Source organism: Etheostoma cragini, chromosome 16 (genome assembly GCF_013103735.1).
Source record: "Etheostoma cragini isolate CJK2018 chromosome 16, CSU_Ecrag_1.0, whole genome shotgun sequence".
NCBI lineage: Eukaryota > Metazoa > Chordata > Actinopteri > Perciformes > Percidae > Etheostoma > Etheostoma cragini.
The window spans coordinates 5,124,217-5,135,641 of record NC_048422.1 but is presented as its reverse complement, the minus strand read 5'-3'; the positions used below and the strand labels follow the sequence as shown (position 1 = coordinate 5,135,641).

General features: G+C 39.5%; 1 protein-coding gene and 1 long non-coding RNA gene across 3 annotated transcripts in view; one reads left to right on the top strand and one right to left on the bottom strand.

Moving 5' to 3' along the window:
* LOC117959291 overlaps nucleotides 1-10,576 on the top strand; it is a 12,869-nt gene extending 2,293 nt beyond the window's left edge. The window contains exons 2-3 of the long non-coding RNA XR_004659910.1: nucleotides 356-358; nucleotides 10,195-10,576. This is a non-coding gene — a long non-coding RNA (uncharacterized LOC117959291). The remainder of the gene's footprint in view (nucleotides 1-355; nucleotides 359-10,194) is intronic.
* Nucleotides 7,022-11,425, bottom strand: part of hmgcs1 (3-hydroxy-3-methylglutaryl-CoA synthase 1 (soluble)) — a 17,843-nt gene continuing 13,439 nt past the window's right edge. For both annotated transcript variants that reach the window (XM_034896342.1, XM_034896343.1), the window contains exons 7-10: nucleotides 10,994-11,100; nucleotides 10,748-10,873; nucleotides 9,537-9,694; nucleotides 7,022-8,971 (exon numbers count right to left, since the gene is read on the bottom strand). In XM_034896342.1, coding sequence (XP_034752233.1) covers nucleotides 8,894-8,971; nucleotides 9,537-9,694; nucleotides 10,748-10,873; nucleotides 10,994-11,100 — 469 coding nt within the window. In that variant the 3' untranslated portion in view covers nucleotides 7,022-8,893. The remainder of the gene's footprint in view (nucleotides 8,972-9,536; nucleotides 9,695-10,747; nucleotides 10,874-10,993; nucleotides 11,101-11,425) is intronic.

The following is an 11,425-nucleotide window of genomic DNA, read 5'->3' as shown; positions in this document are numbered from 1 at the left end:
TTTTTGAGTGCTTGCACTACAGTCAGAGTAATTACTTTAGAGTTAATAAACCCTGAGGCATAAACCTTGTTTTATGTACTTAGGAAGGCTTTCCTTTAGTTAGAAAGCTTGAAAAAATGTGTATCCACCCATTTTTTCACAACTTATTCTTGATTATTTCATGGGGACACAAATGGCACCATTTGGTAAGAATGACCCAGCCCCATCCCCCCAAAAAATAACAAATCCCAATTTAAACCCTAAAGGGTAAAGACCCAAAGAAATTGCTTTGTAAGCGGCAAAATATCGGTTGCCCCCCAAAATCTCACTCCAAGGTTTGGGGAAAAGTTGGCAGCCCTGTAAAGTTATAGTATAGCAGGTTGAAAAGTCTGTACAGGATGTGCCATAAATATAGTTTCCATTCAAAAAAATGGAACAAAATAAAAAATACAAAGTCATCATTTCTGAAGTCATATTTCTGTATTTAATTCATTTAAAATCATGGGTACCTTTCATATCATATATGATTTCATTGTTTTGGGTTTTAGAAGTTAGAATTCAATCCTGGTTTGAACCTACAACCTTCAATCACATACATACAATTTTGTTTTTTATTTGTTTTGCTGTATAAAATATGTAAGTATATATTAACTTAAATTCACAATTACTCATCGGCTCCAAACCAGAGAACAAAAACAGAATGACTCAGCTCTTATATACCAATTAATGCAATTACTGATCAATCAGCTGATTGTCAAATAGGTTTGACAAAACGCCACATACTGGGACCAATTAACACAACGCCCCTATATGACACACACACACACACACACACACACACACACACACACACACACACACGTTACATAAGCACATAACCATAACATTACATACTATAATGACTCTAGCTTGACTCTCAATTTCAATATATTTATGCACCAATTACTAAAATCAAAGTTATTATCTAAATCCTAATGTTGGCTCCAACATTAGGGGAGGACTCTGAAGAAGCTTTCAGGTTTCCTTCCTCTCCTGCACTCAAAAAGCTGTTTAGGACTGTGCACAATGTGCGGGAACCATTGCACCAGGGTTCAGGATCTTCCACTTAATCTTGTCAACGTGCTGCAACTAGAACATGTGTGGATTATTGTCTGGATGAATGTTTGCAAATCAAGTCCTCTGCTGGTAGCGTGGATAAGGGAAAAGAAAAAAAAAAAAGCTACATAGAAATCTTCTGGAAAACAAAATGAGACACTTGACAAGGATTCTCATCTGTTGACTTGGACATCTGGAGGTCAGGTCAGGGTTAGAGTGGGTTAGGGTCTGAGACAGCATGTTCAAAGTGACACAAACACCCGAAAAGGAGACAAAAATGGAAAAGCGACTAATGGAAATGGAGGCCAAAAATATGAGAAAAATTAAGTCTGTCTTAACAGGAGATTTCAGGTTTTATTCCCAATCAGCCTGGAAAAGATTTGAAATGTTTCTCTAAGTATATTAAAGCCTGTATTTTTTTTTAAATCCTTAAGTTTTGTTCAGAATAATAGCAGTGTGTTAAAAAAGTGAATAATGCTGAAAATCTTTAGAATAGCTTTTAATTCCATAATATCTATGCATTGGGAACACCGCATATTCAATTCCAAATCAAAACATGACCAACATTAATCAGGTTTGTGTTCTACCTTTACAGAAACATTTTTCCTGGAGCTGATCATTGGTTGATTCTTTGCCATTTAGTCTATTCTTCTTCTTATCCATTTGAATGGTAGTTGACTTTGTTCAGGCTTTGGATGCCATTTCAAGGCATTTGAAATCATCTTGGCTGAGCAGCCTATCATTTTCTGCACTTCTTAATATGTTTTCTCCTCTCCAATCAACTTTTTAATCACTGTTCCTCAGAGCAATGTCTGGAACGAGCCTTTTAGCTGAGTGTTTCAGTGTGAAATGCACTATAACCAGCATGCTCAACATTTGCCTCCTTCCTTCCTTAAATATGGGCCATAACTGACACCTGTTTCTTCACAGAATTAATCACCTCAATAACTAAACACTGATATTATTTTGAACATGCCCTTTCAATTACAGATTCGATTCCACAGAATGTGCCGCATGACTGTTGGGTCTGTTGGTTTTCTATGACTCTACAACATTTACTAGTAAATTATTTGCCATGTGGAAACAGGACTTCTACCAAAAAATATGATTTATGAGGTTTAATGATGTTGGACTGCTGTTGTTTTGAACACAACTGGAATTATGGGAAAAATCCAGTTAAATACAGTATATCTAGATTTGGACAATTCTAATGCTAAAGTTGCTGAATTTGCATTGCCTCCAAATGGCCAAATATGGGTTCCCGTTGAATTTGTCACCTGAATCGCATTCTACAGCTACTCACCTCTCTAAGTATGGCCAACACATCTATATCTACTGTGAAATTATGGAGAAAATTCAGCTAAAAAAATCTAGATTTTGACATTTGTGTTGCTAAAGTTCCTGACTGTGCCCTGCCCCCAAATGGTAAAATATGGTCTCCCATTGAATTTCAGCTGATTCAAAAACTACAGCTCTTCACGTTCCAACGGATGCCCAACATGTACATATCTACTGTGGGATTATTGAGAAAACCCAGCTCAAACAAAAAACTGATTTTACCTTAGCACTGGCCCTAAATGGCCAAATAAGGTTTCCTGTGGAATTTCATTTTAAAATCCTACATCAAAATGGTCCGAGATTACCCAAGTGACACTCTGGGGTTGGTGTACTATCACCCTGAGGTGAAATGAGTCTGGCTAATTCGGAGGTTTTGTTTTTAAAGCAGCCTGAGAAAGAGTTAAAATATGGTTTTGATTGATGCTCGTGTTCCCTGCCGAAGTGACTCCCGAAACGGGCAGATGAACAGATGTACAGCTCCCAAAATCTACAGTGGCAGCCCAAAGAAGAACACCACTACTAATTGCAGGTTGATTTTCATCGTGCTCTGCTACACAACCAGACAGGCGATCCTACAGGCTGCACAGAAATCTGCTCACATGGTCGGGGGCAGAAAGATTCGCTTTACCCCGGACTACAGCAACTTCACGGTCAAGCAGTGCCAAACCTTCTACCAAACCATGGTTCCAGCACGCGTCAAGCGTCTGGATTTTTTCCTGCTTTACCCGGCAACACTCAAGATCCTCCACTAAGGATCCTAAGGATCACGTGGGGTGGGCTGCGCCCAGTCTTCTACGCCGTGGATAAAGACTCTTAGTTTGTCTTAATCTCTTGAGGTGTCCTAGTTTTAATGCATTGTTGTCTGATGTGATTACAGAGACTGTTTTTAATGACATATGTCTTGTTTAACATAGCCTACGCTGCATTGGTTAGTTATTGGTTAGTCTCCTTTCCTATGTCCTTGCCATTTTGTTCTTTTTATGTCCTTTGTTTGTGTAGACACAAACAAACACGTGCCCCGTGTCAAATCTTGATCACAGACCTACCTTGAGTCTGCCTATGATGCCGGCCCCCCCCCTCCTCCCGCCTTCCCTTTTGTGCCACTGTTTTTTCTGTTTTTGTGTCTTACATGTTATGCGTTGAGGGACTTAACTTTGGATGCACTATTGTTTGGATTTAACCAAGTGAAAGGCAGTTGCATGTTGCTTTTCTACAAGTTAGTAGTAAGTACTACCTAACTAGGCGAAGGTAAACACTAGCTATCAGTAAACAGAAGGCGGTGGCTGGTGGGTGCGCCAGTGTTCATGCGTTTGTGTGATAGATTGACCCCACGTTTGGCGACAGCAAAGTGTTTATTTCGGACCTTGCACACTACTTTTTTTTTTTAAAGATTACTCTTTACCTTTAAAATAAGCAGACGATAATGTTACTCAGGAAATTTACCATGAAGATCAATTTTCTACAATGCTAGAATATTATGCATAACTAGCTCTCCGTTTCTCCCTGGGCTAAAATATAAGTCATTAATATCCACTGCTCGCTTGTAATGCAAAGTGTACAACGGCTTGTTTTTGCAAATGACAAGTGACTCATTAAGTGGGTTTCAGTTAAGAGCAGTAGTTCGTAACTGTGTCGACTATCATCCAGTCGGTCTGCTATTATCTGCCACACTTTCTCACGTGTTTACATATAAGCTTTGCTCCCTCGTATACATGGACATATGTAAGAAAAACTCAAATTGTACTCTAAAATCTATTATTTGACAAGTGTCTTGAAACTCAAACTAATGTCACATGAATAATTATTTAAAAAAAAATAGTGGTCACAAGTTTAAATAATAGCAGCAGTTAACTGAACAGCAATATGCACCTGTAGCATTTTAATGCAGGCTGATGACAGTCAGGTAAAAGCACAGCTAAGTGAACAGAAAAAGGCAGGATTAATAAATCCTGGCTGTCCAGTGCACCAGCTTTCATGCAAGTGAGTCAAAGCTAAATTGAGCCAGGCTAACTGGGAAATGTCTGGTCTCTGAATGAGACAACATTTAGGGAAGCAGCTTTACACTGCTCTAGAAACGAAAAACACAATAGAAATACTTGGAGCACAAGCGCCACACATCTGATGCACCGTGCCTATTGCAGAGCCTCCATTTGAATTACCTGAAGTTGCACAGACTCGAAATCCCGCTGCGCATCTTCATTTTTGCAGAGAAAGTGTGTTAGGGCCTTATGCACAGACTGTAAACATCATGTCACGGGAACTCAACACTGAGCACAGCCTTTTTAAGGCGCAACTGAACTGTGTGTTGCCTACAGTTAAAATCACATGTGGGTCGGGGCTACATCAAAACCTTGATGACCACTGACAAAACTCACTCACTGAAACATAGCCTACGCTAGCAACAAGCGCAAGACATGGAAGTACATGACAAATTCACAACACAGGGAGAAAAGGTGGGTAGGCTTGAAGCGGGAAGACAGTTGGACGCATGTGTAATCCCCACGGGCGATCAAACATGACAGAGAAGCAAGTCAAAAACCGGAAGATAAGTGACCTGCAGTAAAGACAGACAGTGAGTTTGGAAATAAATAGGAAGTGCACGAAATTAAACACTGGATGCGAGGAAACCACGCATTGATTTTAGTATTATTTTAGAAATATCTTCTGCATAATATCACAGTAACAGTATTCTTTCTTTCCATTATTTTTTTTTATGATTTCCTTCATAATCTTCTGGATAATTGTTTTTATGTTACCATTGAAAGGAATGGGGGTAATTTGTGTGGTCACATTCTGTACACTATGTGTCTCATCATTAATATTAAGTTGAAAAACAAATGCATATCAATTACTTTAAAGCCAGAAAAAACTCCAAAAGACATGAAAGGGAGAAATCCACAAATCATTTTAGGGTTTTTGTTATGATTGTTTGTGGAAAAAAAAAGAAGAATCACACACAAACCGCACATGTTGATATCCATTTATTCTGAATTTACACATTTGAATCTACACACTGTCTGGATAAAATGTATCTGATAAGACATCCATTCATTTATATCTATACAAGATAAATAATCGTAAATTTGTACCTGTATAATCAACATGGTTGAAGATCATGTGACCTCTGAGGCAGCCACCAGACAAGCATGTGTTGGTGTGGCTGGGGTCAGCCTGAAGAGGAACCAAACTCTGACTGTACAATTTAAAAGAATATCTGTACATTATTAGACGTAAAACTTTGTCTGTTTACAGTTCATACATGCTTAGAGTAAGGCCTCTCAAGAACCTAGTCACATTGACATCAAATGTCTCAAGTCTCTGAGCCAGTCCGAGCATCCACAGGACCAGGAACAGACCCCTGCTGCTAATTTAAGGCCGATGTTTTCTGCCTTTGTTTGATCCGTTTCAACATTCGATTCCATGTTGCTGAGAGCAACTATTGTCAAATCAATGTCAATGGTTTACAGGAAAAGAAAAAAAAACAACTTGAGATCAAACAGAACAAAACAAAAATTTGCTGACTCAAGATTTGAAGCTGTTCAGTCTTGAGTGTTGCATTTAAGTCCCAACCTACAACCACATGAAACAAAGCCCTTTGACATTAAGGCTTCAGTATGAATTAACAAGTTACATTTCAGCTATTTGAATGAAACTGACAAAAAAAGACACCACTGGAACACTGCAGTACATATTCACAGCAGTTGTTTTTTTAACGTGACACTTGTTTATATGAATGTGTGGCAGTTGGGTGTTATGAGGAGAGACACCAGTCTAAGTGTAGCAATCCCTGGCCCCCAATATGGTTTCACAAACAACTCATAATGCATAACCGTCCGATACATTGTATGCGCTTTAAGGTCTGTAATATTCTTATTACTCTAAATCATTGGATCGTTCTGCATTCAAGCTTTAGATGAGCCAGAACCAGTTTGGCTCTGTGTATTTGCTTGTATAACCCAGACTCTCTGGTCCCTCAACCACCCAACTTGGCACTCCGTGTAGAGTCTGTGAAACTGGAGCCACGTCGCATTATATTTGGAGGAAAAGTGAGGGACCTAAGCTGCCTTGCTCAGCATCTGTCAGTTTGCCACAGGTCATATTCACACTTGGTTTCCAGTGCAGGTTCTTAAGTTCAGTTTGTGTGGAAACATTCGTTGTCATGGTGATTCCGCATTACACAAAGAGCTGTTTAATATTAAATCTGCCCTCATTATTATAAATGGCGTGAAAAATATGTTAGAAACACCTCCAGCAAAACAAGTTCAACAGCCGCACTCAACACCACTCAAAGTGATTAGAACCTAATGGAGGTAGGATTTATTGCAGGGATGCTGTATTAGACTGGGTTGCTTTTAGCTTGGTGGACCTAATAAAGTGCTGCTGCTGCTTGAGGCTACTGTACTCAGCAGATGCAAATATTTGCAGTGTAAACTTTAGTGGGTTAGACACTGTGTTATTGAAGGGCTGCATCTTTCCTTATCCAAACGTTTGACTGATACTTATATTTTATTGTATTTTTCTGGCTGTTGTACGGTCACACTACTATAATGCTGATTGCACTATTAAGGATGACACCAGAGTAATGTTTTTGTTCTAGTTGTCATTAGTTTAGAAGAGTTTAGACCCACTGATGTTGGCCGTACTCTATTGCTGATCCCCATTTCCATTCCAAGAGTAGGGCTGCAAGTTAACTAAGGAGTAATTCGATTGTCAATTAATCTGTCAATTTGTTGTTTGGTCTCTAAAATGTAAGAAAAAGTGGATCAGTTTTTGCCAAGAAGCCCAAGATAACGTCCTCAAATGTTTTGTTTTCTCCCCAACTCAAAGATATTCAGTGTAGTGCCACAGAGGAGAGAAGAAATTAAAAAATAATTACATTTAACAAACTGGAATCAGAGAATTTAGACTTATTTCCCCTTTCTTAAAAAAGGGACTTAAACGCATGAATCGATTATAAAAATAACAATTTTAATAGTTGACAATCAAAATAAACACCCAATTAATCCCTGCGGCTCTAAAGAGCTCAGACCCGCAGCAGCATGAATACAGCGTCCATAATGTTGTGTGTTGACAACAAAGTTACCGGTTGCTCTGGGTATTCTTTCTGCGTTATGATCAACGGTTAGTGCACATGTTACTATAGATGTTATTGTGGTGTTGCAAAGTGGTTTGAAAAAGAAGAATGGGCTGCAATTAATAATCAAATCCAATCTTATCAATCATCTAGTCTACAAAGGCTATTTTCTTCTTTCTTTTAAAAAAAAAACAGAGCACCATTGCTTGATAAATTATTAAAATGATCCCTCATTAAATATTAACTGACAATCAATCTGTTTCATTAAAAAAAGAAAAAAAATGTTAAATTATTTTATAACACATGTCTGTAGTGCATGTCCTCACGCGCTTTCTTAATAGTCTTTAAAACAATCAGAGTATGACTGGAAGTAAACCTGATGTAGAGCGGCAGCACTGTACCAAATCACTCAGTGGCTTTAGATGTTTCATGGCAATAAAAGACAAATGGAGAAACAAAAATGACTGGTGTTATCCAGAACAGATTCGGTTTAACACGGAACAGAAATAGTCTTCTGATTGAGCATCATCACCAAGCGCGAGGCAGTTGACAGTGTACGTGTGTCTGTGTGTGTGTGTGTGTGAGAGACAGTGTTTCCTACCAGGTTAACATGTTGACTACAGTTTGTTAGCTAAGCTACAGAAGTCATTAGCAGTTTAAGGTGAGACTCCACCCACTGTGTGCAGGCTGAGGGAGGACTCTGAAGCCCTCTGGGTGGAGCATCACTTTGAGTCTAAGTGTTCCTGATGTATGGTCACAGGATTACATGATGAACCTGCAATGTCCTGGAGGGAACTGGCCGCATCTTTTCCAAGGAAATTGAGGTATTGAACGCAAACTGCTGCACTATTTTGAAGACATTAACACAGTGGAGGCCCACGTCCCTTTGCTCTTTTAATCACCCCGAGGCCCGCAGCCACATTAATTATGTCCATTTCCTCTTCCTGCCACCGGCTGCCAGCTGCCAGGAGGGAAGTCTGTGTACTGAACTCAATATCAGCAACACTCCATGCAAACATCTACCTGTGGTTCTCCCAAATACAAACTGTCCATTTTGCACAAATAGAAAAAATAATGTACAAATGTGAACATTAAAATAAAATATTGCTAAAACAAATACTTAGTGTGATCAAAAGAGACTGTAGACTAGAGGAATATGAAATTTACGGTCACATTACATGTGGATGATGGGCAAGGTACTGGCAGTTCAGGAGTGTCTACATCCGTCCACAGGCCTCCACTGAACACTTCAGTGACACACTTCTCTAACCTAAATAAGTTTAATGTAAAATGATTTTGGAAGCGACGCTGTTATCTCTTGCTAGCCTTCTGACCTCTAGTATTGTCTAGTTGTTACAGTTTTCAAACTGTGTGATGTTGATACCTCTCAGAGGTAAGGGAGTGCTCTCAGTTGCTGACGGCAGCGTCGGGGCCAGCGCTGGCTGCGGGGATGCGAGGCATCTTCTTGACTGGACTGGGGATGTGCTGAAGGCAGAAAGCAGACCGTAAACATCATACAATTAACTGGTTGTTAACAAGGCACCTCAGCTATGTTTCTTATCTGCTCTTCTGTTGTTAAACATACATTTTCACAACACTAATCACATGAGCAGGACACAAGCAGCAACTTTGGACCTAAAAAGTGAAGCCAATTCAGAAGGGTCTTAAACCTGCATTCAATCCAATTTCCAGCAGGGGCTGACTCCACTGGTTGCAAAAAGAAGTCTGTTTCCATAGAAGTCCGTGGAGAAATTTGTAACTTGATTTATTACTTGAATAAATGTTTTCATAATGAGTTTATGGTTTTAATCGCTACTTTCAAGTCTTCTCCAATAAAGCAGGGGATGCATTATTGGCTACACACTGACCTGCTAATCATGACAGAGGCTTAGCGTTTGAATGGCACTGTGCACATTATCATAGACCTGAACTTGTTCTTGGGTGTTGTCTGGTATCCATCTTACACCTTGAACCTGTCACTGTGTGTTTTACTTAAAAAAGGACTATAATAATAGTATAAAACACATAGCAAAGTTCATTCATCCTGTACCTCTGGCGCAGTGCTGGAGCAAACAAGTTCTGGCTCTGCTGTTAGGTCATCGTGCACAGGTCTTCGTGCGTACTCCCTGCGGTGTTTGTCATCCACTCGTGTCAGGTACCATGTCCCTGGAAACAGATCCTCCACTGAGCCTCGAGGAACGTAGTTGGCTGTGCGATTAGAGCAAGTAAGCAGTCAGAGATGAAGGATTTTAAATATCGAATCAAATTCTGCTTGTGAGATTAACTTAGTGAGTGCCAACACCATCTCATATCTACCGTAATACTACACCAAGTATATTGAAAACGCACACTAATATTCCACTATTCCGAGTATGACAATATTCTGAATTTGATACGGGTCATGTAAACAGCATGTTCATTTGGCTATTCCAAATAACACTGTTTTACAAATAAAGCATTTTTGACCAAGAAGTGGGATATTCTGGTATTATTTCAGTTTTGGCAGCATTCTTTGGATATGTATACAGCCCATTTGGAATATAGGTCTCAATCAGGGTTTTTACAGCAGTTTAGAGCTAGGGAATACGGCGAAAATCAATTATCACAATATTATTGACCAATTCACAAAAATTTACCATTATGGCAGTTTCGATAAATAATTACAAACAATATGGATACAATGTTAAGTGGGTAAAGGCAAATATTAGAACAGCTAGACCAGTCTGGTAAGTTCCAAAAAATACATCACTTCACTGTAATGCAGCCTTTAAAACCAGGAAAAGACAACACTTGTGTCATATCACGTTATCCAAACTTTGAGACAACATCTAGCCTCACATATCAATGTCGATGCAATATTGATATATTGCACACCCCTACTGCAGTATGTGACGGTTTACGGCTTACGGTCAGTTCGGTGTGGTGCTATGGTTGTTGTACAAACCAACCAGACAAAGAGTTTGCAAGGCTGTGATCAAGATGCATGCCCAGAAAATCCTATATTTCGGATGATTAAAGACTTGGGTATCAAAAGGTTTCGGAATATGTAGAAACGTCGCCACGCCAACAAGAAGGTAGTTGAAGGAGTGAAAGAGGCAGGCTACTTCAGGTCACTAAAATCCTAAATGAGGTTCCTGCTTAAGACTCCAATTCTACTTAAAATGTTTTTTTTAAGAGCATTACTGCCTGAGAGACTTGTGATTGCCACTGTAAATAACCAATTTGATCCATGAGAATCAGACATTGGAAGCAGGGTCATACCTAAGTGGTGTGTATCCTCTCTCAGCTTCATGTTCTCGGAAAAGACAGCAGGCGAGACCTTCTGCCTCGAGTCCAGTCGGACCTTCAGGTCACTCAGACTGGACACAAGTTTGTCCAGACCAGATCCTGAAAAAAAACATAAAAAACAGTCAACAACAACAAAATCACATGGAAGAACACACTACCATTTGTTTCTATACGTTCTTAAGCCATCCACATCACAGAACTGAACCACGGCTGACTTACCAGGTGTATGGTCCTGTGTGACTCTGAGAGAATACAGAGTTGCAGCAAATCCCGAACCGTAGGAGAAAACTCCAATCCTCTGCCCTGCTAACTGTGAAGCCGTTTGTCTGCAACAGAGAGGCAACAAAAATTCTTCAGCCATGCCAGGATATTTGAGGGCAGCCCACAACTAGTCAGTTTGCAATGACTTCACCAAACAACGGAAATGCATTTAGTGTTAACTTGCAATAAACTACAGTAGAAATGCACTGCTTCTGAAGATCTCATCAATAATCTTAAAATACAATTAGCAGCAGGATATGTCAAAATAATCTTCAAATTTAAGGTGTTCATTTTAAGATCTTATAGTTAAAAAGGTGCCCAGCCCCACAAATCACACACACACACACACACACACACACACACACACACACACACACACACACACACACA